Source organism: Myotis myotis, unplaced genomic scaffold (genome assembly GCF_014108235.1).
Source record: "Myotis myotis isolate mMyoMyo1 unplaced genomic scaffold, mMyoMyo1.p scaffold_m19_p_17, whole genome shotgun sequence".
In the NCBI taxonomy this organism is placed as follows: domain Eukaryota; kingdom Metazoa; phylum Chordata; class Mammalia; order Chiroptera; family Vespertilionidae; genus Myotis; species Myotis myotis.
Window position 1 is genome coordinate 529,757 of NW_023416321.1, and position 27,816 is coordinate 557,572.

Below are 27,816 nucleotides of genomic sequence, written 5' to 3' on the forward strand. Positions count from 1 at the left end.
GGGCCCTGGCCTCCAGCCCAACAGCACAGCCAGGAGCGGGGCCCACGCCGCTGCGGGGGGCAGGTGTGCTGGGCCTGGTCCGGCCTGAGCGAGCCCGGGAGCCCCCTTGGTGTCAGCGCTGAGGAGGGGCCATGGGCCTCCTCGCTGGGTCACCTCTCGGACGCACAGCAGCGGGGCTCCTGTGGGTGACGGCCCCCCACGAGCCAGGAGGGATTTCAGGCTGACAGCCTGGCCACCAGGCCTGTCATGGCGACAGCCCCCAGGAGACGGCCAGGAAGTTCTGGGACCTCACCGCCTGCCAGACGCGCCTGGGACCTCACCGCCTGCCAGACCCTCTGTGTGCGGTGGCCACGGGAGGACATGCCTGGGGCTGCCCACGTCCCTCGGCCAGCGTGGGATGAGCCCCGACAGGTGCCCCCTTCGCAGACACACGGGGCCGTGTGCGACACACAGGGACTCACCCACACTGACTCCCCGGGGGGCGGGGCCAGGCCCTGGCGGCAGGAGCCCCGGTCGGGACCATTGCGGCCTCTGCGTCTGGAGCAGCTGCTCCACAGCCCGAGGAGCCCAGACCCGCACCCACCCGGCTGGGCCCGCAGGCCTGACCCACCCTCGACCCCTCCACGCCCTCCCGGGACTCAGGGCAGGGCAGCGCTGCGCCCACGGAGGCCAGAGCCGCACCCACCCCCCAAGCCCGGAGGACGGCCCACCCTCCCGGTGAGCAGGGCCGGTGGCTGCGTGAGGAGCCTGCCCTGCATCACTCTGCCTGGGCCCTCGGGCAGGTCCCACCGTGTCTGTCAACGCGCAGCTGTGATTTCGCGCTGGTGTCATGGGATCTGGGCGCCCCCGCGGCTTGGCCAGGCGACAACCACAGGACACGGCCCCCTGGCAGCCTGCGGAGCGGCACTGGCCTTCGTGCCCCCCAAACAAGGGGGTGGCCGAGGCCCCTGCCAACCCCCAGGCACAGACCCACCTCTGGGCAGGACAGCGTGGGAAGGGGAGCAGATGGGAGCTGACCCCTGAACGACCTTCCCCTTCGTCCCCACCTGAGGGCTCCCCTGCCTGAAGCCACCGGGAGGGACAGCGAGGTGCCCCCAAACCTGTGACTCAGCAGGGCCCAGGGCTCCGTCTCACCCTGTGCACCCGACCATAAAGCGCACGAGGCTCTTCGCAGAGAACCTGCCAAACACGGCGCAGGAGCGGAGAGAGCCCGTCCGGGAGCCCGTTCCCGCCCGCGGCCTCTGCCACGTAGCATCTCCGGACGCATCTCCAGACGCGCTCACCACAGCGAACCACCCAGACCGGCCCGCCTGCCCATGGGTCGCACCGGTCACTCACTTTCATACCAGAAAGGGCTCCAGACACGAAGGGCGCAACTGAGTCCACGAGGCGCCTCCCTTCTGCCTGCGCACCTGCTCCTGGATTCGCCGCCCCCACCCGTCCAGCCTTCGCCCCGGCACCCGCCCCGTCCAGCCCCCCGCCCCGGCCCCCGCCCCGTCCAGCCCCTGCCCAGGCCCCCGCCCCATCCAGCCCCCGCCCCGGCCCCCACCCGTTCAGCCCCCACCCCGTCCAGCCCCTGCCCCGGCCAACGGCCCCCGCCCCGGCCCCCGCCCCGTCCAGCCCCACCCCAGTCCTCCTCCTGGGCCCTGCCCCAGCAAGCCCTCCCCCTGGGCCCAGCTTTGTTGGGACGGAGCCCCTGTGTGTGCCCACAGCCCCTGGTGACCCCCTCCAGCGGGCATGCAGCTCACAGCCCACCAGCTCCGAAGGTCCTGTCGTTGCAGAAAATCTCCCTTCATTCAACAGGAAGAAGCTGATCCCACCTCACAGAAAGCCAGGCCCCGGCCCGCGCGCCCGCACTGTGGTGTGGGGCGCACGCCTGCATTGTGGGGCGCACGCCTGCATTGTGGGGCGCACGCCTGCGGTGTGGAGCTTACCGAGTTCCTTGGAGCCCTGGCTCTCGCTGGCGAGCTCGCCCATCTTCACGAGGGCGTCGAAATAGCCCTTGGCGGCATAGGTCACACCTGCGGGGGGAGGGTGGATGGTTCCCTCTGGGACAAGCAGACCCGTGGCCAGCCCTCCCGATACGCTTCAGTCCAGGCTGGACCCCGCCTTCTGAGTGATGGTCCCCCCACCACTTGAGGGGTCCCCTGGAATACAGGTGCATCTAGGTGCAGAGCCTGGAGTCCTAGCGCTGGGGGCCACTCCAGTCTGGGAACCTGGGGGCGGGGGCGCCTCGGGAGACAGACTCGGGGAGCGCACAGCCAGGAAGCCGCAGCTCCAGGCCCTGCCCGTCCAGCCCCCGTCTGGAGCCAGACTTGTGGCTGAGGTGCCTCAGGCTCTCAAAGCTGCGGGGCCACCTGCACGCGGGAGGGGTTCACCGTGGACCTGACTTCAAGGCCCAGAAGCTGGGGCGCCAAGTCCACGCCCAGCACCTGCTGTCCGGCCGCTTGGAGGCCCGGATGCCCCTCAGCGGAGACGCCGGCCCAGGCCCAGGCCCCAGCGGCACAATCACATTTCCAACCCGTTTCCTACGGAACCCACTCGGGCTTCCACCCGGGTCTCATCAAACCACTCAGGTGCTTTCAGCCGGGCGGCCATTGCCCCACAGCCCGGGCGCTGTGCCGGCCGCCGCGGGTCTGCCGCCGCGGGAGGTGGGGCTCCTCAGCACCGATGAAAACAGGCCAAGCTGGGCACAGGCTGGCATGGGCGGGCGGCGGGCGGCCGAGGTGCTGCGGGCCCGGCCGGCAGAGCTCTGCTGGGGACAGCCCAGGGCACAGGCCGGGGGAGCGGCTGCTTCGCACAGGCCCCTGGGCGCCTCGGGCCCAGGTGGGGGAAGGCCCGGAGGGAAAGCCCGTCTCACATCAAAGGGCCGGAAGCAGGCCTGGGGGGGCGGGGGCGCACCCCCTCATCTGAGCCCCATCCTCTGGCTCCCAGACAGACCTAACGGGTCTGTCCTAGCGCCGCGGACCCAGTCAGGACCGGGAAACTCGTCCCCGTCACAGCCACAGGCACCGCCCGCCCGCCCGCCTTACCTGCCAGCGCCTTCTCGTAGTTCTTGCCCATGGCAATGAAGTTGCGCAGGCTGGGGTTGAACTGCTCCATGATGGTCTGGGGGGAGAGAGAGAGCGCGTCAGGGCTGGGACCACCATGGGGGCGAAATGCGGGGCTGCCTCACCTCCCAGGGCCACCGCCAGGCTTCCCGTGGCTTCCCAGGCGCCCCCCCCCCCCCAGTGCCCTTGAACGCCCTTGGGCAAACAGCCTTTCCGCATCCGTACAATGGGGACAGGACAGGGACAGCCGCTACGGCCTTGCGGCAAGCGGACACGCTCAGACACGGCTGCGAGAGGCCGTCTGGCGGGGCTGAGTCAGCGAGCGAGGCCTCTCGGCTGCACGCAGATTCAGCACCTGGGCCCCCGCCCACCGCGGGCTTCACTCACCCCTCAATTACCCAGCCTGACTCACAGCGCCCCCAGGAGCAGCCGCTCCGGTCTGCGCCCGCACACTGGCATCTCGGTGCCAATACCCGCGGTTCTTAGATTGAAGGAATGAGATTCCCCCTCGAAGGCCAATCCGTGTTTTAATTACGAGGCATAACAGGCGCACACACAGCCGAGCGGGTTCTCCGGGGAGTCCCGCCGACAGCCCCCCAGCGGCGGGAGGAACCTCCCAAGAAGCCGCCAGGCGGCGCGTGTCCACGCGGGGGGGACAGCAGGCACCAGCCCAGGAGGTGACCGCGGCCCGCCCCACCCTCCCCTGGCACCTGGGGACAGAGCCCGGTTTCACTTCCTCAGCTCAGCGCTGAGCTCGCACACAATGAACGCGGGCGCGGGTGGGCAGGACGGGCACTGGGGTGCCAGCCAGGCCACCTAGGCAGGGCAGGGCAGGGCAGGGCCCCACTCCGCTGAGAAGGGGGCCCCGGACCCCGGGCGGGGGGCGGCCTCACACAGGTGCCGCCATCTCCTGAGGCTGATGCCTGAGGGAGTCCTTCCAGCCCAGGCCCGAGGGCGGGTGGGGCAGTGGGTGGCCACTCCGCCTGCGGGTTTCCTGGGTCCACAGCTACTTGGTTGGGGGGAACCTGGTGGCCAGGACGGCTGAGCCCTCCAGTGAGGGGGTGCTCACTGCTATTTGGAGGTTCACGCAGACGCATTAGCACTCAAGCTGGGCCCAAACCCCCTCAGAAGCTGCAAGGGGGTGCCTGCCGCCCCTGACCCACCGCCCCTCCCGGCACCGAGCCCCGCAGCCGCCCAGCGAGGGCAGGAGCCAGCTCCACCGCCGTCACCACACTGCATTCTCAAGCATCTTTTTTTTTTTTTAATTTTTCGGGTCACACCTCCACACCCCGCCCCCCCCCAGTGCCCTGGCTGGGACGGTCAGTTACCATCGGCCCACTGAGGGCATCCACGTGGGGCCCGACTCCCAACTCAGACAGGCAAATGCTGGGCGCCGACCTCTGGCACCCCCACCCCTAACTGACCAAGCCCCTCCCGCTCCCTGAGTTCTCTGCTTGTCTCAGGGTCGCTAGTGTGGGTGCTCATGTGCCAGGTGGCTCCCGACCGCCCACCCAGGGACAGGGAGCGCACACGCCCAGCCCTCTGAACCCTCCAGGCAGGAGCCCTGTGCTGCCAGCCCCACTGCGTCTGCCACCTGCACCCACCCACCCGCTGAGGTCCCGCCCGCGGTTCTCAAGTGGAAGCCTGAGCACAGGTCCCACACACGAACTCCAAACGCCAGCCGGCGGGCGCGCCAGGAATGTCAGGCCACAAACCATTCTCAGTGCCCACGGTTCTGAGCAATGAGTGTAGAAATAGCCACTTCCTCTGTGCCCGGGCGTCACAGGTGCAGCAGGCAGCCGAGTCTGTGGTGCCGGCAGGTCCAGCACCCGCAGGGCAGCCTCAAGCATCTTTTTGGGGACCCTGCTCAGAGGGAGCCAAGATCCAGGTGTGCAACCCCCCCCCCCTGCACACGGCCGCCGTTCACTGCGAAGGGAAAGGAGTGCCTCTCGTTATGGACACTGAAGGGCGGACGCAAATTAAAGCAGGGCCGGGGCGCCCGGGGACACGGCCAGGAGGAGCCCGTGTGCAGCCGGCCGGGCAGGACCTCACAGACCGCACGCCGGGCACCGTCCGCGGGCTGTGGGCGCCCAGGGCCTCGAGGTGCCGGCCTCGTGCCCATCATGAAACTCGGGGCCCTGGAGAACCACCGGGGACCCCGCTCTGGACTAGCCCACGGCGGGACCGGTCCTGCGTGAGCCACAGCCGCGCCCGGCCCCGTGCCAACGGGAAGGCCAGGCCGCACCCGGGGCCAGCGCTCTCCCGGCCCACAGGCCTGGCCGGCTCCGGCTGCTCGCTGGGAGCCACGGTCCGCCCGGACAGCAAGGGCAGAGGGCCTGGCTGCTCGCCTGTTTACTCCTCAGCTGGGTTCCAGCGAGGGCCCCTCTCCAGCCACTTCCGGCCGCAAACAAAGAACAAAGGTGCCTGCCGCAGCAGGAAGGGAGGGCCGCCCTCTGCCTCCCTCAGCCCCGGCCCGCGGGAGGGCCCTCCACACCCGCCCGGTCCACACTGCCAGCCTGCGTCTCGGCCCAGGTCGCCGATGGACAGAGAGGGCGGCTCAGGGCCTGCCCGCTGGTTCCTGCCTCCCCTGGGCTGGCGCACGGCAGCCCATCCTTCACCACACGGCTCCCCAGCGCCACCGGGCACGGGGCTGGCAGCACAGGGCCAGGGGCCGCCGGGCAGCTCACCGGCCCTGGGCTCCTGAGGAGCCACCTTCCAGCCCCAGCTGAACGGGGTCTCCGCCTCAGCTGTGGCAGCTCATGTCTCTGCCACGGTGTCCGGTGCCCTGAGTGCCACAGGGAGGAGTGACGGGGCACCCCTTCCGGTCACCATGCTGACCGGCGCCAGGGCCCGGGAGAAGGGCCTGAGGGGGGCGGGGTGCACATCAGGACAAAAGACAAAATGGGGCCAGGCTCATGAACCATCCCCAACGTTGGGCCCTGGACCGCTGCCCCCCCCCCCCGGCTTTCTCTCAGGCCCCCACGTCTGATCCCCCTGAAAGAGGTTTGGGGCAGGGAAGCCCCAAGCCGGCTCCTGCTGGGGTCTGGGGCCAGAGAGCGCTGGGCGGGGCCTGCCCCACCGGGAGCCACTCCCACAGGAACCGGACAAACCCCGTCGGACCAGAAGCCAAGAGCAGCAGCGTCCAAACATGGCCCCGCCAGCCGGCCACTTCCTTCCCGTCCGGAGGCCGGCCCTGCGCATCCTGAGCTTCGGGGCAGCCCCTAAGGGACCGCAGCCGCCTTCCTGGGCCACGTGTCCCCACCAGGCCTGCCGGGGACACGAGCCGACCCTGGGCCGTCCCTACTGGAGTGTGGAGGCCTGATCCCTGGCCCTGCCCTCACCATGACAACAAACCACGACAACAAACCAGCCCTGGATCCCGCCTGACCAACGGGGCAGGACATTCCAAGGCCACTGACCCGTCCCCCGGCGGCTCCGGCCTGAGTTTCATGGGCTGGGCTCCCGCTGGGCGAGAAACGCCCGGTGAGCAAGCTGGGCCCGCCGCCTCAGGCCTGCCCCTCCTCCACACCCTCCCAGCTGGGCAGGCGGCCACAGACGGGAACGCAGGCCACGGGCACCCCAGTCTACGCGGACCTCAGCCTGGGCCTCCCCACCGTCAGCCCCGCCCTCCGTCCCAAAGAGCTTTCCACTCCCACAGCCACCCTCGCCCCAGGAGCACGCCACCTCCCATTCAACCTTAGAGAAACCAGCCGCACCGCAGCTAAGGCACTTGCCCAGCCTGGCTGGTGTGTCTCAGTGGGTAGAGCATCGGCTGGCGGACCAAAGGGTCCCAGGTTTGATTAGGGTCAAGGGCACGTACTTGGGTTGCGGGCTCCTCCCGGCACCTCCCCCCCCCCTCAGGTGGGGCCTCGCGAAAGGTCTGCAGGCCAGGACCCCTCCTGCTGGCTGACCACAGCCCCGGTAGGAAGGCCTGCCCCGGGCACCTCAGCTTACAGCCAGCAAGGCCCGGACGCCCAGGGGCAGGACAGGCCACGGCCTGAGCGCCATGGGTCCCTGGACCGCCAAGGACCTGCCTCCTGGGAGGGGCGGGGGGGCACAGACGAGGGGCAGACAAGGCCTCCTGCTGCAGGGGCTGCGGGGAGCCGGCTGGAGGGGCCCAGGGCACGTCACCGGGCAGAGGCACGTCCGTCCCCACCCAGCAGGCCCGCGGGAGCAGCAAGGCCACTGCCTAGCGGGTCAGACCTGGCCTCACTTGGCTCCGGGGAGGCCAACAGCCCGCTGGACGGAGCTCTGGCTCCAGGGCTGCACCCCCATCCCAACGCCAAGATCCGATTCCAGCCACAGCACCGGCGCCAGGAAACCCCCGGGTGGGCTGCGACCACGACGTGTGACCGCACCGCAGCCCCCTGGTGACTGCCCCCCGCGCGGCGGCAGGGAAAGCCTGCACGTCACGCCCACAGACCCCGCAGCAGCTCGGGGGACCGGGTCCTGGCTGTTGTCGGAAAACCTTCTCCCATCAAGAAACAAGAGGCGCCAGCGACAGAAAGGGCAGGACAGGCGCCCAGGAGCTTGAACGCGACCGCGGGCCACCTCAGGGAGCTGCCCCCGGGCACCTGGCCGGGCGGCCCACCTGCACTGGCAGCCGGGAGCCGGGCGGAGCTCAGAGAGCCAGGCTCGGAGTGCAGACAAGTTTTGGGAAACCTTGCCCGCTGGTTCCCGCATATCTGACACGTGATGACGCCCCTGCCGAGGGAGACCACAGAGCTGCTCCGCGGCAGGTACTGAGCCCGGAGCAGCGCGTCTCCTCCCGGGGTCCCTGTGTCCTGGCGTCTCAGGGGACATGGGGTCACGGCACCCATCCCGGCAGCTCACACTCGCAGCCCCCAAGGGGGTGGCAGGGCTGCGGGTGCTGTCTCCCAGCCCAGGCCGTGGGACTGGCCGCACCAGGCGGCTCCAGAGTACAAGGAGGAGGAGGAGCCAAGGGCAGGGGCCAAGTTGAGGCCCAAGGCCGCACACTGTCCACTGGGCACCCTGTCCGCTGCCCCCCCGCACCTCCCCCGCCCCCCATCACCTCTCGGGAACAGGACTCAGCCTCCCATCAGGCCCTGCCTCCCCACCACAGCCACTCTCCTCACAGGATGGGGACGGTGAGTGGCAAGGCCAGCCTCGCCTGCCCTGCCTGGTCCCGCGGAGACGTTCCCGGGCTCCCAGCGCAGGACCCAGACCCGCAAACTGGGGGTGTGAGCCAGGCCTTGGGCTCCCTGCCGGCCTGCCTTGCTCTGTTGGGGCGGGGCGGGCACCCCTGCCTGCAGCGGTTCTCCCCCGTCCTGGGCAGCCCCCCAGCACAGTCAACGCCGGGTGGCGTAAAGGGGGACCGTGCGGTCCTCAGGGGCTTCAGTGCGAACAAGGAGGCGGCGACTGCCCGCCCTCCCCACGGGCACGCCCACCAGCCCTGGGCCAGCGCGGGCACCGCTCCGACCTCGAGCCTCAGTGCCCGGGGTCAGTCACAGGAGCCGACGGAAGCCCAGCTCTGGGCGCGCGCTCCAGGCGGGACCCACCGGGACGGGTGAGGCCAGGCCTCCAGACCCAGAGCCCCGCACAGCCACGCCGGCCCCTTCAGCAGCAGACACGCACCTGCCACCATGGGGAGCCCACGCTCTCGGGGAAGCGGCAGCTTGGACCTCAGGGCGGCGGGAGCGGCACAGCGGCCGGAACTCTGCGGTGGGGAGCGCCGCCGTGCAGCCGCTCGAAAGAGGGGCGCAGGGACAGCAGGCCCCACGTCTTACGGGAAGACGGTCCCCAGTGGGGGGGCACCCGGGAAATACCTGTGCAGCAAAGCAAACAGAGTGCCCGGCCGGCGCGGCTCGGGGCTGAGCATCGACCTATGAGCCAGGAGGTCCCGGTTCGATTCCCGGTCAGGACACAGGCCCGGCTTGCGGGCTCCATCCCGTGTGGGGCGTGCAGGAGGCAGCCGATCCATGATTCCCTCTCATCACTGATGTTTCTCTCTCTCCCTTCCTCTCCCTGAAATCAATAAGAATATATATATTTTTTAAAAAAAGCACCACCCACACACTCACACAAATGCACGCGTGCTCACATGCACACACATGTACAGGAGCAGCTGACGCATACTCGTGCACACACGCTCATGCACACGCACGCACTCACACGCACGCACGCACTCATGTGCACTCAGAGGGGGCGCAGCGCTGCGACTTCTCGCCTCCTCAGCTTAGCAGGCACCGGCGGCTCCGCCCAGCAGGCATTTCCGTTGCCAAGGAAGTGCCTATCAGAATCGGTTCGCCACCTCCAACCCTGTCCGCCCGACGCCAGATTTCTGACGGCCACCAAGAGTCTGAAGTGACTGCCTGGGTGTGGGGAGGACCTGGAGGCCCCATGCTCCCCGTCACTCCCCCAAGCACCCACCTGGAGGAGTGGGTGGGGTATGGCGGGGGAGTGGGCAGGGCTGGGCACCAGGCCTTGATCAGGGAGCCAGCGGTGGGCTCGCTCCTGTCAGCACCCTACACCACCGTGCACCAGCCCTTCACAGCTGCACCCAGGGAGGCGGGTGGGCAAGCCCGACTTCCGGCCGCAGAAACGTGCTGGCACCGCCACCTTCCTGAGGGGCCGCAGTGGGAGGACAGCCTCTGGTGAGCAGCCTGCCGGGATGACCAGCCCAGGGCAGGACACCTGGGCGGCCACCCCGAGGCTTCCCTAGCGACTCCCCTCCTCCTCCAGCTGCCCCAGCTCCCCCCCAGCATAGAGGACAGGCCAGAGCCGCCCCCTCAGGGTCACCAGGGGGCTGGGAGCCAGGGCTTCTCCTGGGACAGGGACCCTGATAAGGGCACTCACCCTGCCAGGCACTCCCCAGGCCACCAGGAGCCGAGATCAGCTGCCACAGGCCCCTCCCTCGTGTGGGACTGGGCCTCATTGTGAGCAGTAGACACCCCCCAACTCCCCCCCACCCCCTCCCAGTCCCAGGCAATGCCCCCGTGCTGAGACCAGGTGTGCGGCTGCCTGCGCCGGTCCCCTGGAGGGGCTGAGGCCAGTTCTCAGGGGAACTGGGAAGGCAGCCTGCTCCCTCGCCTTCGCCTTCCATGAAACCCCCAGGACACGGCCCGCGGGAGCTGGGCCACAGGAACCAGGGCAGCCTCGGCGGCGTTAGACTCCTCCGCGGAGGAGCACACCGGACCCTTCACTCTCGGGTTTTAATCAGCGAGGCCAGGGTGAGCGCCCCTGCCCTCCTTGCCAAGGCAAACGGCACTCGGGCTGCAGGCGAGGGGAAGCCGAGGCCAAAGCAGACGGCGGGGCAGCAGCTCCAGGTGAACGGAGCGGGGCCACAGCCCGCCACTCGCCCGCAGCACGGAGGACCCGCCCGACCGGCCCCGGCCGCACGCCCGTGGCTCTGGCTGTGTCCCGGCTGTGCCTCCGTGTGGGCTGGTTTCTGCCAAAGCCGCCCAACCTGTACCGGTTCTGCCGGGACCTGGCATTCCCCAGCGACGAAGCAGAGACGCACCGGGCACGGAGACACCACACAGCCCAGCCTGCCCACGGGGCTCCGAGTCCAGCGACCGAACACAGGGCAGCCCCCGTGTCCCCTCCCCGAGGGGCTCCCAGTCCCTAACGCTCTGTCCTGATGGTTTTCTGCCGATTTCACTTGAGACTCGAGACAAATCTCAGCGCGTGGGCAGCTGCTGAGCCCAGCTGCCTGCCTGCCCACCACCCGCCCAGGCACCCGTCCTCCAGGACCACCGTGGGGACTGCCCAGGGCAAAGCCCTGCCACTGCCCTCGTCACCACACCAGAAAGTTCCCACTTTCCGGTTTGCATGCAGAAGCCGGGAGCCTGTGGGGGTGGGGAACTGCCCACTTCCCTCCACCCCTGCACTCGGCGCCCGTCGTCAGGGAACTGACAGCAACACCGAATCCACCTCCGCGCACGGATCTGCGGAGCAGACACTGCGCCCCAGGCCGCTCCTGGTCAGCCCCGCGGCCTCCCTGCAGGCTGGACCCTCCCGGACGCTGTCGGAGCGCTGGGCCCGCTGGCTGTCGGATTCAATCAAAAACTGTTGCTCGGCCGGCGCCGTGACGGTGACCGTGAGCCAGCAACTGCCGTGCACATACCAGCCGCCGGCTCCGGCCCACACCTCACCTTCGCACAGTTTCGAAATAAAGCGCAGCTTTGTCAGGGCCGCGCACCGCCCAGGGCACCCTCTCCTGCGGGAGGCGGCCGGACTGCGGCCACCTGGCCCCCGCCCCGCCGGTCTGCGCCCCCCCCCCCCCGCCCCGCCGGTCTGCGCCCCCCGGCAGGTCTGTCTGGTGCGGGCGGGGGTCTGAGCCAAGGAAGAGGGCGCCGGAGGAGCAGAAGCCCCGGGGCACAACGGGCGGGAGGGGGGCCCGGGTTCCGGCGGCTTCCCGAGGAGGAAGCGGGTCCGAATGGACTCCACACACCGAGCAGAGGCGGGCGCACCAGCCTCCCACACGACTAGTCTCCTCTCCGCGGTTACATAAGACGATGGGCGATCTGTCCGCCCTCCAACCTGCCCTGCGACCCCCACCCGGGCCACGGCCGCCGGGGCCGGGTCGGAGTTGTGGGGACAGCCTGTTGAGGAAAAGTGCCCAGAGGCTTGCGGAACCGCGCCCGGAGGGCCACCGCGCCCCGAGGGCCACCGCGCCGGCCGGGCAGGGCGCCGAGCAGCGCGGCCGCGGGCACCGCAGCTCCCGGAACCCGGCCGCCCCCGGCTGCCGCAGCCCCGGCCCGCGACCCTCTCCACTCCGTCCGGGGCGCGCGGGGCAGCGCGGGGCGGCGCGGCTAGCGAGGGGGCGCACACCTGTGACCGGCCGGCGCCTGGTTCCTGCGGCTGCGCCGGGAAGACCCCGATGGCCCGGGGCCGCCGGGTCGGGCCCAAGCGCGCGAGCGGCGGGGGTCTCACCTTGTAGACGTTTTCCGTCAGCCGGTGCATCTCCTCCGAGCGCGACAGCGACATGGTGCTGGTCCGGCGGCACCACGGACCGGAGCGGAGGCGCAGGGAACGGCGGCGGGGGCGGCGGGGGCGGCGATCCGGGCGGGACCAGGAAAGACGGCCAGCGCGCGAATCCTGAGCGGGAGCGCGGCGAGCCGCCGGCCGCCGCTTTTATAGGCGCGCAGGCCCCGCCCCCCGCCCGCCCCCTAGCGCCCGCCCCCGCCGCACCCAGAACACCACCCCCGGCCGTCCGCCCCCGCCCAGCCCGCCGCTGCTAGGCAACCGGCAGGCCCCGCCCCCTCGCGCCCTTCCCATTGGTGGGCTCCGGAGACGGGGAAGGGGGCGGGAGAAGGGGGCGAGGCATGAGGGGGGCGGTGCCGGGCAGCGATTGGCCGGAGGCGCTGTCGATCGCGGGGGAGGAGGCGGAGGCGCGGCGCGGGCTGCGGCCGGGGGAACAGCCTTGGGGGGCCCGGGCAACAGCCGGGCTGGGGGCGGGGGACGCGAGGGCGGGGCGGCGCAGGAAGAGGGGAGCAGAAGGTGGGGGTGCGGGGGCGCCGCGCCGAGCAGCGGGGGGCGGTGCTTCGCGAAGTGGCGAGTCGGGCGGCCGGCGGGCACGGTCCCGGGCCGCTGGGACGCCGCCGTGCGGCAGGTGAAGGACGGGAGGGCCGGGCGCGCTGCCCGCGGGTCCGTCCCGACCCCGCACCTTCGTAGGTGGGTCCGGGAGGCGGCGGCGATGACTGGGCGGCCCTTCTGGGGAGCGGGGACCCCGAGGAAGGGGGGACCCCGAGGAAGGGAAGCCGTGCGGCTGGGACTCCGGAGCGGGCGGAGGACTCGGGGGAGGGGCGGGCGGAGAGAGGATCCTGCAGGGGCTGCGGGACCTGGAGGGCGGAGGGTCCTCGTTGGGGGACTTCCCTTGCGGAGGGGTCGGGGCGGTGGGCGGCGGGGAACCTGGGAGGAGGGGACCTTCCTCGACGGGTCGGGTCCGGTCAGGGCCGCTGGGGCCTGAAGGAGCCGCTGGAGGTTCCGCCGAGACCTGCTGGGCTCCGGGGACGAGTCTTTGCAGGAACATTTTCACGAGTTAGACTAACGCGGGGGGCTGCTCGCTTTACCTGTGAAACACAAGATCTGAGTGTGTCCCGTTCAGCCAGCACCCCGTCCCTGGGCAGTCAGCACCCCATCCCTGGAGGCCAGCACCCCGTCCTTGGAGGCCAGCACCCGTCCCTGGCCGGCCAGCACCCTGTCCCGGGAGGCCAGCACCCCGTCCCTGGGCGGCCCCCGTTCATCCCGTCAGCAGCAGGCGCCCAAGGAGATGGGAGACCCACTGGACCCGAAGGACAGCGAGGGGCTGCGACAGGCCCTGAGTCACAGCGTCTGTGGCGGACGGGACCTCGCTGTGCTTCCTAAGGACGGATGGACGGACGGACGCAGAGGAATGGCCTGCGGGGCTCCAGACCCCCAGCCTGAGGCTCCCGCCGTCGGTTAAATTTCCTTCCCTCCGGCTCCTGGCGAGGCCGGCGGCTCCGTGTTTACTGCTCCCAAGGTTTAGGGCAAATCCCGGATCCGAAGTTGCCGGGTTCTGCTAGGTGTGAGGGACACGGCTCTGAGTGAGGGCGGTCACTGGCCTCTCCCCCTCCCCGGCCAGCGGCACAGTCTGCACCCATTTCCCTCCAAGCCACCCTGGCTCAGCCCCTGGACCTGCTGAGGTGGAGCAAGGGGGGGAAGGGGGCACCTGGCCCAGAGTGAATGGGGGGCTGGGACCGCGCAGGACAAGGGGGTGCTGGTCACAGGGAGGGGCGTTGGCCGGGGGAGGGCCCTGGGCTGTCAGCCTCTGGACAGTAGAGGGAGGAGAGGGGCCTTCCCAGCCCGGTGCCACCCTCTCAAAGGTCCGACTTCTTTTTTAAAAATATGGTTTTTTTAATTTCAGAGAGGAAGGGGGAGGGAGAGAGAAACATCAATGATGAGAGAGAATCACTGATCAGCTGCCTCCTGCACACCCCCTACTGGGGATCAAGTGCACAACCTGGGTCTGTGCCCTTCGCTGGACTCGAACCTGGGACCCTTCAGTCCACAGGCTGACCCTCCATCCACTGAGCCACACTGGCCGGGGCCCAGGAAGCACCAAGAGTCAGGCACAGGGACGGGGGTGGCCTGGGCCCTCGCGGCTCCCAGGGGTCAGGAGGGCGCGCTGGTCCTGGCACGGGTTTACCTGGGAGGTGCCCGCATGGTCCCGTGTCACCTTGCCTCTGAGTGTGGCGGGGGCCTGGAGGGTGGCAGTGGGAGCAGCCAAGAAATCATGGCCCAGCCTTGGGGTCTGGCCACCCCTCCCCGAGACCAGCCAGAGGAAGGCACTGCACAGAGGGGTGTGGCCTCCCCACCAAGGGCCAATGGCAAGGCCAGCTCCCGGCGAGGGGGCAGCACCAGGACCGGCCCTGTCCTCGCCCAGGGGTTCTTCCTGCGCCCAGGGCGGGGGGGGGGGGGGGGGGGGAGGGGGGGGGGGGGGTGGTGGTGGATATAGATGAGCAGCTGGTCTCGAGCCCTGAGAAGCGGGACTTGACCTGCACACTCGCTTCCCTGTCACTTCTGGTTGCCAGGCCGCCCGCGCCCAGGAGGGGTGTTGCCGGGGACGATGGCCAGCACCCAGCTCGGAGCCAGAGGGTCCCCTGCCCGTGTGCTGGCCGCCCTCCACAGGCCTTGGGCTGAGCGGGGTGTCGGGGCGGGGGTGCCAGGAGCTGCCCTCCGTGACCCTGTGGCGGGGGGGGGGGGGCAGGCGAGGCTGGAGGGGTGCACCAGCTCCCATCGGCGTATTTTTAGCATTTTTAGCCGAGCGAGTTATGTAAGCGGCTCCGTCTCAGCGTCACGCAGGGAGGGGTCTCGGGTTTAATTACAGGATGACAGCCTGGCGGCTCCACAAGCTGTTCCCGGAGGTGGGCGCGGGGTTTGTGAATTCTGCTCAACAGAAGCCTCAGGCGACCACGCAGCCAGGCCTTGGGCCGGCTCCTCCCCCGCGCCCTCTGCCCTCTGCCCTCTGCCCTCTGCCCTCTGCCCTCTGCCCCCGCCTGGCTGAGCCCGGCCTGGGTCTCATCCCGGGGATTCTGTGCCTGCAAACAGCACCCCCGTCCTGGCAGCCGCCCTTCCACGGGCAGGACCCGCCCAGTCCGAGCTCGGCCTCTGCCGCCTCCTGGGTTAGAGCGCCTGCTGTCGGTCCCCAGAAGGTCCCAGAGCAGGAGAGACGGGCGCCGCCGGGACGGGTGGGACAGGCCGCCGGCCCATCCCCCGGCTCGCGCTTCCTCCCTCGGGGCCAGGGCACCTGGGAACCACCCGGATCGGCCGAGTCCTGTTTCCCGGCTCCGGCTCCGGCTCCGGCTCCCGGCCAGGCCCACATTCCCTGGGCCTCGGCGTTATCGGCGCTATCAGCGCGCAGAGGCGCCTGGGACCCAGCAGGCGGGAGCCTCAGCCCCAGCTCCTGCGGCTTTGTCCCCGTGAAAGGCGGAGCCCAGCTTCCTGCCACCTGTGGGGGGGGGAGGGGGGTCGGGAGAGCGAGCCGGTGCAGAATGGAGGGGTTGCCGTGACCAGGAGCCGGTCACTGGGACACCTTCGGGCCTGGGCAGGTTTCTGGGCCGCTCCAGGGCCACCTGTAGGTGGAGCCCACAGGTCCTGCCCCAGCCGAGTAGGGAGGACGCAGGTGCAGACGGCAGGAAAGGCCCAAGAACTGCCTGGCGCTGGCGTGTGGCGCGAGCCCTTGGTATCTCGGCGATGCCGGGGCCTCTACAGAACGGCTCAGGGGTTGAGCGCCGATCTATGAACCAGGATTGATTCCCGGTCGGGGCGCAGGCCCGGGTGGCGGGCTCGATCCCCAGTGGGGGGCATGCAGGAGGCAGCTGGTCCATGACTCTCAGCATTGATGTCTCTCTCTCTCTCCCGGTCCCTTCCTCTCTGAAATCAATTAAAAATATATTAAAAAAGAAAACACGGGAGACCCTACCCTTATGTGTGGGCTTTGCGTGGAGAATTCTTCCAGAGAGAGGGGGGCGGGGGACGCTGACAAGCACGCCTCCGCCAGGGGAGCCAGGTCACGTGAAAGTGTGAGCCGGTGAGCACGCAGCCTCGGCCCCTCCCTCCCTCCCTCTATGGCTCCCCCCAAAACCATCATCCCTGCCTCACCCTGCCGGCAGGTCCCGGCAGAAGGACGCCCAGCACAATCCCCTCAGCACTCGGCGCTGGGAAGGTCACCCCAAAACAAGGGACCCTGAGGCCCTCACAGCCCAGAGGAGCCGGCGGAAGGCCAGGTGGTGACTGGATGTCCTGTGGGACCCGAGTTTGCAACAATGTATCAGCTGGGGGTTAGTTCATGTAACAATGTTACCAACGGGGACCGGGTTGGTGGGAGATGTTACCAACAGGGGAAGCCAAGGAAAGATGTTACCAACCCCGGAAGCTGGCGCTGGGACTGGGTATCTTTGCAACTACGATGTGCATTTAAAACTGCCCCAAACGGACGTTTATTGGAAGCGGGCGCTAGAGCCTTGGGCGCGAGCCTCTACTTGGCCTGCAGGTCTGAAGGCCGGTGCCCGTCCTCACCCCAACCTGGTCTCTGTGGGGTCAGCAGGTGAAGCAATCGCCTGTCCCCACAAGAAGTACAGGGCCTGCTCTGCCTGCCTGGGTCCCCATCAGCAGGGCTGCCCGCCCCGCGAGGCCACGGGGCCCAGACCCGGGCTCTTCCCTCCCCGTTCTGTCCACACCTGCCCCCCACCCCCACCCCAGACCTAAACCCCGTTCAAGGGCTTCTCTGTGACCAAGACGCTGCCCCGGCGCCCACCCGCCCTCTGCTCGCCCACCCTCTCCCCCTCCCCCGCATGCCCCTCCCCTTCGCTCTCCTCCGCCCCAGAGGCCGCAGCAACCTGTTCCCAGAGCCGCGCTTCTACGCCTGTGACTTTCTAAACAACACTCTTTTATATAAAAACGGTGCCCGGCCGGCGCGGCTCCGTGGTTGAGCGTCCACCTCTGAACCAGGAGGTCCATGGTGATTCCTGGTCGGGGCACTTGCCCGGGCTGCAGGCTCCATCCCCAGGGAGGGGCGTGCAGGAGGCGGCTGGGCTGTGATTCTCTCATCACTGATGTTTCTCTCTCTCCCCCTCTCCCTCTCCCTTCCTCTCTGAAATCAATAAAAATTAAAAATAAAATGTTGGCCCCAGGGTGGTTCAGCCCTGACCTCCAGGCCCTGTGCCGTGTCCTCCGCCCTGGGGGGGGGGGGTGACTGCGGGGGGAGCCGGAGAACCGAGGCCCTGGGAGTGGAGCGCAGCGGGAAGGTGGAGGGAGGAGTGGGGTGAAGGCCTGGCCTCCCTCAGGCCTTTCCGGGCTGTGGACTGGCCTCCTCCTCTTAGGAAGTGGCCTAGAAAGTTCTAGAACTTCCCTCCTGGCCAGGCTGAGAGGGGGCCCAGGGGGCTCCCTAGGTGGGGAGGTGGGGGCCCATCGCCCAGGGCAGGGAGAGGCTCCCCAGCAGCAGCCCCTTACATAACCGGCCTCCAGAGGCTGCGGGCCGTGGGAGGCCGCGTGGGGGGAGCAGGGGCTGAACCAGCCTGAGCCTCGCGCATTTCTCCCCAGTTGCATTTCAGCGTCACCTGCGGCTGCCAGCTCCCCCACCTGCTGTGAGAGGCGCTGCCTGGCCGCAGATGTAAACAGCCGGGCAGGTGCGAGGCCTCGGGGAGCCCAGCCCAGGTGAGGCTGGGAGGGCCCGGCCATCCGGCGCTGGGCAGGGTGGGCTGAGAGGGGCGGGAGGGCCGGGCTGGGAGTTTGGGCCAAGCTCCGGGGCTAATTTGGGGGGGCAGGGTTGGGGGGAGGGAGCTGAAGGTAGGCAAGGAGCCCAGGCACCAGCCGGCACACAAACTGAGCTTGTGGGGGTTCTCCAGCGAGGGGGCCCCAGGAGAGGACGGGAGGCGAGGAGCCGCGTGCCCACAGCCGGAGCGGTGGCGCCCCCAGAGGCCGGTGCTGGGCTCACAGACTAGAGTCCGGCGCCTGCCCTGAAACGCCGCCGGTGCTCCCATCACGGCTCCTGGGGAGTCGCCCGTGTGGGGTCTGAGAGTTTTGGAGCCGTAAGGACCTCTTCCCTGGAACCTGAACCTGGAGGACACCCCGAAGCCAGCCTGGGGTGCCGCCGGGTCCTCCCGCAGGACACGCGGACCGCAGACCGCGCCGCCAGCCTTCGCTCCAGACGCCGCCACAGATGGTCCCGGCGGCGCCGCTTCTAATTCCGTGCTGCAGCGCGCTGGCTCCGGCTCCCGTGTTTATTTAAAGCCCGGTTTTACAGTGTTGGCTTCAGCCCCGAAAGCTGACTTCTTCTTGCTGCAGATCCCAAAGCCCCACGGGGAACCCCGAGCTCCCCAAGGGGACCGAGACCCGGGCCTGGGCCTGCGCCCACCTTGCCCGGGGGACGGTGCGGGGGGGGGGGCTGTCCCTGTGCCCCGGCCACACGTAGGAGGAGAGCCGGCCCCCCCCCGCCCCCCGGGCCCAGGGGTGTCCCCCGAGGCGGGATGTCTGCCTGCGACTGCGTGCACCTCCGCGTGGGGGAGGGGCCCCGGCACCCACCCGCAGCTCCCCCAGAATGTGCTAGAAGGGTTGGGCGAGGCTGCGCAGGGGGAGGTGCAGCTGGCTGAGGCCAGGCTGGGGGACATCCCTGGGCGTGCAGTGGGGAACCCCAGGGCCAGGCCTGTGGGGAGCAGTGAGGCCCCCGAGCAGCCCTGGGCGGGGGGCAGGGTCGGCGGGCCCTGGGAGCAGATTCACACGGCAGCGCCCGCTCCCCGCTCCTGGCGCGTCCTCTGAAAGTGAGATGATTTCAAGAAAAATGGCTTCCGTGTTGAGCCTGGAAATCTCACGCCGCCAGGCCCGTCTCCTCGAGCTGGAGGCAGCGCCTCTCGGAGGCTGGTGGGAAACTCGAGCTGCACCCCCCCCCCCCCCGCGGTGTCCAAGGGCAGGGAGGGTCCACTGTGGGACCAGGTGCTGGGCAGACGGGCGCCTCCCAGCCAGTGGCCGACCTGACGGCGGCGGCCACCCCCCATTGCATGTTTCTCCGCAGGGCCCCCTCCTGTGGCCCGCGAGGCCCACGGGGAACCTGCCCGCCTCCACCTGCCCCAGGAAAGTAAGACCAGACTCTCCCGGGGACCAGGCTCCGGGCTGGCCCTCAGCCGCGGGCTGCACTGCGATGGGGGCCGGTGGGAAGGAGAACCGACACCCCCCCTCAGCGTCCTCTCCCACCCGCCTGGCCCCAGAAGCAGGAGGCCTCGGCGCCCAGGAGCGGCCTGAAGGGGGCGGCGCCTGGGGAGCGGGGTGGGGGGGCCCTCCTTGCCTGGCCCGGTGGCGAGAGGGGCGGACGCCCTGGGACAGAGTGAAGGCGGCCTGACCTGCCGCCCCGGACACTCTGGGTGGCAGCGGGGCCGGCCGTGGCCCTGGCAGGACCGTGCGGCCAGGCGGTGGCCCGGAGCCAGGGAGCCGGCTCAGCAACCTGCCCGCAGGACAGGGGGGCGGACCCCACGCAGGAGGCTCTTCCCATGGGGGGCGGCTGCACCTGCCGGCCAGGCCACTTGTCCCATCCTCAGGCCACAGGAGAACTGGGTGTACCTGGGCCCTGGGGTCTCTGCCCATTTTGCCCCCCGCCCGCCCGCCCCGTGGGCCCCTGCTGAGACCCAGCCTCCCTCTACCCTGGGCAGACCTGGGAGGGGACTGGCAGCCCCAGTGCTGACTGACAGGTTCCCACAGAGGGTTCTAGACTCGAGGCCCCTTCTCCTCTGAGCCCAGCCCTCCCGAGGCCGCTCACCAAGGGAGCCTGTGCCCCCCGCCCCCCCCAGGGTTGCCAGTATCAAAGGCCTGACAATGTCACGCCTGTGGTTCCCGTCCAGCGCTGCGGGCGCCTCCTCATCGCTGCTCTCCGGAGTCCTCGTTGCCTGACTTCAGCAGCTTAATCCTGGCTGGTCCAGGCCTGGTTTTCTCTGAATGTCGCCTGTGTGCGGGTCGCTGAGCTTGTTGACTCTTAAATTGACGTCTTCCACCAAATTTGGGGAATTTCAGCCACGGATCCTTCGGGTGCTTTGCTCTGCTCCCATCTCCACGCCCTGGAGCTGACACCAGCTGGACCGTCCGCGGCCCCCGGCCCCGCTCGCCTCCTTCGAGTTTCCTTCCTGCCGGGAGGCCGTCACCGCCCGCAGGACACGTCCCGGCCTGACACGGCCCCTTGTTCTTCTGTGCGGCTTCTGCTCCGCAGCCGAGACTTGCCCTTTCCGTGTGCGTAACCCACCGGGTGACAGCGACACCATCACCCGTCCGTCGCCCTGGAGTCCGCCCCCCCCCCCCCGCCCCCTGGGAAGCTGGTCACCTCGTCACCATCTTTGCGCGTCCGACTGGGGCTGTGAACGCGACACTGACTTTGGGTCGGGGTAATTCTCTGGGGAGCATGTCCTTGTTGGCTGCACACCCCGGGTCAGTTCGGCTCCGGGGTTCAGCCCGGCTCAGTGGATGCCGCCTGTCCCGCCCCCCAGTTCTCCTCGCAGAGCGGAGCTCCTCCTGCTGGGAAGACCCCGGGCCTGTGGGCATGTTTGTCCACAGGGCCTCCTGCGCCGGGCGGCCGAGCCCTGAGCGTCCTCCCCGTGGTGAGGGGCGCCCGCAGCCCCGGCTCTGGTCGCACCGAGGCCTCGCAGCCTCTTTCCCGCATTTCAGCCGGCGGGTGGAGGCAGCCACCTGGGGGTGCAGCTCGCCCCAGCGCTGTGGGCCATGTGCTCGCTGAGCTGCGTGAACTGTCTGCACCCCGCGCACCGGGGGCTGGGCTGCAGATGACCTGCACGCTGCAGGCCTTCACCCTCACAGGACACCTGGGGCCGAGGGCACAGGCCTGGGAGACATCCGTCCGGCAGCCTCTTAGTGGGGGAGCAGGGGTTCTCTCTGGACACAGTCCGTGAAATACGGGGCCATGACCCCTGTGCAGACAGATGTGTGCTCACGGAGTCCTTAGGCCACAGCTGAGCTCAGGATAAATGCCCTGATTTGGGTCCCACAGACACTCAGACGGGTTCCCTAAGTCAGTGGGCGGGCAAGATGGCGAGGGGACAGCGCCGACATGTGCTGCAGGCACACGCTGTGACCTGGCCTGAAACAGACGTGGCCGGGGTGACTGGAGCGGGAGTCACTGGGAGCTGTGAGCCCCTGACATGCCCACCCTCGTCCCTTTTTCACAGGGGCCAGCGGGCACTTGGGCACCACTGCTCCCAGGACAGGCTCGAGGGCAGCCCCGCGCTCAGGTCCCGGGAGGCAGAGGGAAAGGACCGGCGCACCCTGCTGGTGGGGTCAAGAGGCTGGGGCCGTGTCTGTGCCCCCCCCCCCCCCCCCCAGCAGGCCAGCCATCCCCTCCTGGCCTCCCGGGCCCAGAAACCAGGCTGCAGAGGGACAGGGTCCGGGGCTGCTCCTCCTTGTAGGTGGGGACGCCCTCCTGAGTCCTGGCGACAGATGGCAGCTGCCACCACACAAGCAGGGGGCCCAGCAGCCAGATGGGCACTGGCGTTGCCGGTTCCTGCAAATCCCGAGCCCGGCAGGCAGAGCCCCCTGCTGGCAGAGGCGTGCACTGCACCTGCTGAGGGTCCCTTCACCCAAGCACCTCTCCAGACCCAGCCCTGGTGCATCCACATGGAGGCCCCGAGGTGGGGTGCCCCCCCTCACTGCTGCCGGCTTGCTCTCTGGGGCCTTGGGCGTCCTGCGCGCACATCAGGACTGAGGCCAGCCACCTGTCGGGAGCCATACAGCACCTCTCGGTGAGAGGCTGCCCGTCACTCCCGAGGGAGGCGGAGCCCAGCCTGCCTCCTGCCCACCGTGCGCAGAACCACCTTCTGCCTGCCCAGCCCCAGCCCCACTGTGGCGCTGCCCATGGTGAGTGCCATGAGGGTCAAGGGACACGGGGCAGATGGGGCACCTCTGGCCCACCCTCGCGCCCCCAGGCCATGAGGCGGCAGGTGTGCAGGACCAACTTTAATGGGGTGCTGCCTGGGGCTGGGAGTGAGACCCAGTGAGACTGTCGTTCCAGGTGAATGTGAGTCGGAAGTGCCCCCACCTCTTTGGTGGCCGACAGCGCGGAGTGGACGGGCCGGCAAGCCCTGGGTCTCGGCAGGTCCCCAGCCCCAGCCCCGCAGAGTCCCACGGGCACTCATCCCGGCAGCACCCGCTGTCATGTCCTTTCTCAGCAGGCCCGCAGGTGACGAGGGAGGCCAGGGCTCCTGGAGCCATCGGTCCAGCAGGGACGCGCCCCGGCCTCCCTCCCCAAACGCAGACACAGAAGTGTGCTTCCACCCGAGCCCATAGGCAGCCGGCGGCCGGGAAGCCCGGTCAGGTGCCTGCTGCCTTGTCAAAGCCCCCGCCAGGGAACGCAGGGCCAGGCGAGGGACCAGCACCAGGCGAGGTGGCCGGCACGGCCTGTGGAGCCACAGCTGCAGAAGCCGCATTTGGCCAGAAGGTCTGACTGTTGCCACTTAATCCAGAAACGAGTACTAGGCAGCAACCCCCGCCGGGAGGCGCGTGGAGGCTCCCAGGCAGCGAGCCGTGTGCACCCGTGGCACCGCGGCCGGGCCGGCCGGGGCTCTGTGGGCCAGTCCCTGGGTCCCTGCAGGCCAGCAGGAGCTGTTAGGAGGCTGCCACCAGGTCCGCCTGCCGGGGCCGGGTCCTGACGGGGACTTTCTCTGTGGAGGAAACAAAAATGTTTGTCACGTTGAGACTCCACAGGCAGAAGCTTCCAGAGGACAGAGGCGGACAGGAGCCAGGTCCCAGGGCTGCGAGCCCTGCAAGAGCCTGCACAGCTCCCGGGACGGGGACGGCGACGGCAGCGAGTCACAGAGAAGTCAGCGGGGCGAGGAGGGGAGCAGGCACTGGGCAGGGCCGGAGGACAGAGCTCCCAGGCGCTCGGAGAAGGAGCAGACACGGGGCCGGCAGAGAATTGGAAGGTGTGAGCTGATGCCAGGGGCCGGCCGGCCCAGGCCCGACATTCAGAGCGCGCTGGCCCGGAGCCTGCACCGCTGAGCCGGCCTCTTCCCGCTCCCCCCTCAGGACCCGCCTCTCCCCGGGTCAGCTCTCCCCGCCAGGGTCAGGGCGAGGCCGGCGCTCATGGAGCCTGGACGGCCCGCGGCCAGAGCCCTGCTCTGCTCAGAGCTGTGTCCCGCGGGCCCAACAGGGAGCAGGTACCTGGCTTCTCCGGAAGGGGCTCTGAGGGCACCTCTGGGAGCTCGACCTGTTCCTGCAGGAGATGGAGGGGAGGCTGAGACCAGCCCAGGGCCGCCTCTGCCCCTCGGGGGGAAGGGCCCGGCACCGCGTGCTGGCTGGGCCGTTACCTGCGTGATGGCGTCCAGCTCCTCCAGGATGGCGGCCTCGTCCTCCTGAGTGAAGCTCCCGGCCAGCAGCTCGTCTATTTGCTGCAGGAGGAGGGGCCGAGGTGGAGCGGGGGCTGGCCGGGCGGGGAAGCGGCCCATGGGGGGCAGCCCCGACTCAGACCCTCACCGAGAAGAGGGGCCACCACAGGCAGGGGCGGCGGGGCCCCAGGGTGGCCCCTGGACAGTCACCGAGTTGGCAGCTGTCTCCGGGGCTGGTGGGAGGCGGGAGGCGGGCCCCACGGACACAGACACGGACACAGACACGGACACCTACCCGCTGGTACTCCACGGCCTCCTGCGTCTCGTCCAGCACCCGCTCCACCTCCTCGATGGACATCACCTGCAGGGACGGCAGGAGGGCAAGGCTCCTGAGGCCTTTAGGGGCCTCCGGCAGGGGGGCCGCTGGCTCTCGGCCCCCGACCCCCCCCCCCCCCCCCGTTCCTGTTCAAGTGGAGCTGGCCCAGAGGACACAACGCTTCCCAGAGTCCTCACCTGCCCCGACCCCGCTGACCCCTCACCTGCCCTGACCCCGCCGGCCCCTCACCTGCCCTGACCCTGCTGACCCCACCGACCCCTCACCTGCCCTGACCCCGCCGGCCCCTCACCTGCCCTGACCCCACTGACCCCTCTCACTAGACCCGGCACCCAAAGCCACCCTGCCAGTTTCAGGGGAAAGGAAGTCAGAGGTGTAAAGCGTTTTCTCTGGGCAGGTGACCTCAGGGCAGCACCTGGGCTTGGCCGGCGGGCACATGGCCACACCTGCCCTCAGAAAAGCAGCATAGCCCTGGCCAGGGTGGCTCAGTGGATGGAGGGTCCCAGGTTCGATTCCCGGCCAGGGCACGTGCCCGGGTTGTGGGCTTGATCCCCAGCGTGGGGCGCGCAGAGGCAGCCGATCCACGGTTCTCTCTCATCACGGATGTTTCTCTCTCTCTCTCCCTCTCCCTTCCTCTCTGACATCAACACAGACACACACACATTCTACAAAGCAGCCTGACCTGGCTCTCCGCCCGCCCCGCGCCCCCGCCCGTCCACTCACCAGGAGGGAGGGCAGGGTGTGGCCGCCCCTCCTCTCCAGCCAACCACCTGCCTCTGAGACGAGGCTGGTCACCTCCTCCAGGAAGCCCTCCTGTTAGCTCCCCGGACTCTCCTCTGTGACGTTAGCACCTGTGGCCCCAGCCGCAGCGCCTGCCCATGGCCCTGCTCTCGGGGGACACGAGTCGGCCTCCCTGGCCAGACTCCCTCCCGCAGCGACGGCCTCCCCACCCCGTCCACACCAGCCCCTCGTGGCCGGCCTGGTGCCAGGCCCAGGGGACCCACCTGGTGCATCTTATTCAGACACTCGTTTCCGAACTTCAGCCCCTCGATCACCTTCATCTCGATCTGAGTGAACTCGATGCTCTGGACCTGAGGAAAGCCGCCCGGCGGGTCAGCCTCCTCGGCCTCCGCCTCCGCCTCCGCCTCCTCGCAGCCCTTCCCGCCCTCCCAGCAGCTCTGGCAGCAGACGGAGGGACCCCGCCAGCCCCCCCCAGACACCAGAGTGGCCCAGCCCCAACCACCGACCTGCGAGAGCCACCGGCCCCCACCCTCCCTCAAGCCCCTCGGGGTCCCGGGGGAGGTCCCCTCCAGGCCCCGGCCTGACTCCCGAGCCGGGCTGAGCACTCCGAGAGGGAAGGCGCGTGTCAGCCCCAAAGGGGACTCCCGCGCCCCGCGGCCCCCAGCCCCGCCCCGGCCCCGCCCACCATGGTCTCCAGGCTGGTGATCTGGTTTTCCGTCTTGTCCAGCAGCTGCTCCCGGTACCGCTTCTTCCTGAGCAGCAGCTTGGCCCGCCTGCAGAGGAGCCGGCGTGACCCAGCGCCCCCCCGCCCCCCCGCCCCCCGCCTGCAGAGGAGCCGGTGTGACCCAGCGCCCCCCCGCCCGCCCCCAGCCCGGCCCCCCGCCCCCCGCCTGCAGAGGAGCCGGCGTGACCCAGTGACCCAGCGCCCCCCCGCCCGGCCCCCCGCCCCCCGCCTGCAGAGGAGCCGGCGTGACCCAGTGACCCAGCGCCCCCCCGCCCGGCCCCCCGCCCCCCGCCTGCAGAGGAGCCGGCGTGACCCAGTGACCCAGCGCCCCCCCGCCCGCCCCCAGCCCGGCCCCCCGCCCCCCGCCTGCAGAGGAGCCGGCGTGACCCAGTGACCCAGCGCCCCCCCCAGCCCGGCCCCCCGGCCGCACACTCACTCCTTCCGGCCCTCGCGCAGGAGCTGCCGGGCCACCTCGCGCTCGCGCTCCAGCTGCTGCGTGACCCTCCGCTGGTACTGCCTCAGCTTGTCCCGCTGCTGCTTCAGTTGCTGCCGACACAGGTCCCGCGTGAACGCTGGCCCCGCGGTGCCGCCCTGGCCAGGCTCCCTCCGCCTCCCGGGGGCCAGGGCTGTGGCCAGGGCGGTGTCCAGCGACGCTCCTGACCGCCAGGCGGGGTGGCCGGGAGCCTAGTGGGGAGGCGGCCCCCACCCGCCGGCCGTGCCCGCGTGCTGCTCTGAGCCACCGCCGCGGGCACCGAAGGCCAACTGCGAGGAGAGCGGGGCTCCGGGTCGGGTCGGGGGCTGCAGCCCCTCGAAGGCTGACGGTCACCCTCCCAGCAGCAGGCCCTGCCTCCAGCCTGTGGCTTAGCTTCCCCGCTCTGGTCACTTATGCGTCTGAGTGGACAACACGTGACCTTGCGCAGCCCCAGGGAGGAGGCCGGTCACTGTGCACCTGGAGTGGCCCTTCCCTGGCCCCCGCCAGGGGGCGCCTGCGGACACGGGCATCGCCCCGAGCCAGCGCGCCAGGGGGTGCGCGTCCCTAAGGCTCCGCACGGTGAGGAACCGGCCCCGTGCAGGCCCCCCGCTCCGTCTGCAGGGGCGCCCTCCCCGGTCGCTTTGGGGCCGGGCCCAGCACCCCGCACGCCCGGCCTGTGGTCGGTGAGGACGCGCGACCGTGAAAGGTGCGCGCTCTTCCCAGCTCCGGCCGCCGCCCTCCCTCCCGGGCCGGTAGCCAGCCCTGACCCGGCGGTGGCCACGCGGGAGGGCCGCCCAAGGGGGGCGCTGTGCAGAGAGGGGTCTCGGCGGACGATTCCCCCCGCCTTCCACCCCAGGGAAACCCCAGGCGACGATGGGCAAGTGTGTGCAAAGGCCACGGCCCGTGCGGACCCCACGAGGCGACACCTGGCAGGAGACAGGCCTCGCGGAGAAGCCCAGCGGCCGGAGGCGAAGGGAGGGGGCGGCCTCGCTGTCCCGGGGCTGCGGCCCATTCTCCCGCCACAGCCGCGCCCGGGGCCGCCGTGCTTCCGGGAAGAACCGCCTGGAACTCACGGTTCCGGAAGCCCGGGGAGAAGAACCGCGTCACGGGAGTCACTTCCCTCGGGACAAAACCACGTCTTCGCGGCAGGAAACTTAGAAAAGCAGGAAAGCGCGGGCCGCGCTGCTCGGTCCAGCGCCCCCCGTTCTGCGCCCATGTCTCCTCTTCCCACGGAAACACTCCCACCCCGAGCGCCCCGGAAGCGGGAGCGCATCGCCGTCCCCATGGCAACGGGAGGCCCCGGAAGCAGATCCCGGCGGGGGCAGCTGGTCTCCGAGACCCGCTCGCGTCCCAGAGCCTGGGGGCCGGCGCCGGCCTCCGCACCGGAGCGAGGGCCCCGCGGGGAGAGCCCGTCCCGGGCCCGGTGGCCTCGGGCGCAGGCCAGGCCTCCCCGACGGCTCCACCCGCGTCCCCGCCCGGCGCCCGCGGACCCGCGAGGGGAGCCGCCCCGCGAGCGTGGACTCGGGGACCGGGCGACCGCGCCCCGAGGCCCCTCCCCGGCCGGCCCGGCCCGCGCGCCCGGCCTCACCAGGATGGCCCTGTCCTGCTCCGTGACGCGGCTCTGCTTCTTGCGCCCGAACAGGTTGCCCATCGCGCCGGCCGCGCCCCCGCCTCCCTCCCGCCCGCCGCCGAGCCCGTCGCCCCGTCGCCCCGCGGACGCGTCGCAGCCCCGCCCCCGACGGCGGCCGCGCGGGGCCAGCGCCGCGGAGCGCGACAGCGCCCCCTGCCGCCCGCGCGGGAGGTTGCAGTGCGTCCCCGCCGGTGCCCCGGGCGCACGGAAGGCACAGCCGCCGCGTCGGAGGCGCAGCAGCGCGGGGGGCGCCCCCCAGCTCCCCTGCCGCCGGGTGGGGCCGGAAGGCGCCCCGCCCCGCTGGCAGGTGCGAGCGCGCGGCTGGTGGTGGCTCCCTCCTCGGCCGGTGACGCGGCCACGGTTTAGGCCCTTGGGGGGCGGGAGGGGGCCTCACACCTGAACCGACCACAGGGGACCCCTCCTCCCCGCCCCTCCGCTGGGCAGCAGGCCAGGACTCCATCAAGTCCTCCCGCCAGGCCCCATCCACCAGATCTGGGTTTTTGTTGATGAAGGTGGGGGTGCCGCCCCCTGACTGGCCCAGGCCCCCCTCCCCCGGCGGCTGGGGGTTGGC

The 27,816-nt window shown here is 70.2% G+C and overlaps 2 protein-coding genes and 1 non-coding gene across 13 annotated transcripts in view; all 3 read right to left on the reverse strand.

The window, feature by feature from the left end:
* The window catches only part of BAIAP2 (BAR/IMD domain containing adaptor protein 2), a 42,999-nt gene extending 30,881 nt beyond the window's left edge, over window positions 1–12,118 (reverse strand). For 4 of the 11 annotated variants that reach the window (XM_036338903.1, XM_036338905.1, XM_036338909.1 and 1 more), the window contains exons 1-3: window positions 11,946–12,118; window positions 3,033–3,108; window positions 1,935–2,021 (exon numbers count right to left, since the gene is read on the reverse strand). In XM_036338903.1, coding sequence (XP_036194796.1) covers window positions 1,935–2,021; window positions 3,033–3,108; window positions 11,946–11,999 — 217 coding nt within the window. In that variant the 5' untranslated portion in view covers window positions 12,000–12,118. Of the gene's footprint in view, window positions 1–1,934; window positions 2,022–3,032; window positions 3,109–11,945 lie in introns of those variants that run through there. The other 7 variants (XR_004972630.1, XR_004972628.1, XR_004972629.1 and 4 more) reach the window with 3 other exon arrangements.
* Window positions 4,748–4,882, reverse strand: LOC118672554. The gene has a single exon (XR_004973118.1). It is a non-coding gene; the product is annotated as a small nucleolar RNA SNORA43 (small nucleolar RNA).
* A 9,844-nt stretch (window positions 12,119–21,962) lies between the features above and the next one.
* CHMP6 (charged multivesicular body protein 6) lies at window positions 21,963–27,338 on the reverse strand. Its single transcript, XM_036341791.1, has 8 exons — window positions 27,204–27,338; window positions 25,580–25,689; window positions 25,105–25,192; window positions 24,683–24,769; window positions 23,640–23,705; window positions 23,327–23,407; window positions 23,181–23,232; window positions 21,963–22,681 (listed from the first exon to the last, which is right to left on the reverse strand). The coding sequence occupies exons 1-8, from the start codon at window positions 27,264–27,266 to the stop codon at window positions 22,626–22,628; spliced, it is 603 nt and encodes a 200-aa protein (XP_036197684.1). The 5' UTR covers window positions 27,267–27,338; the 3' UTR covers window positions 21,963–22,625.
* Window positions 27,339–27,816: the final 478 nt, after the last annotated feature.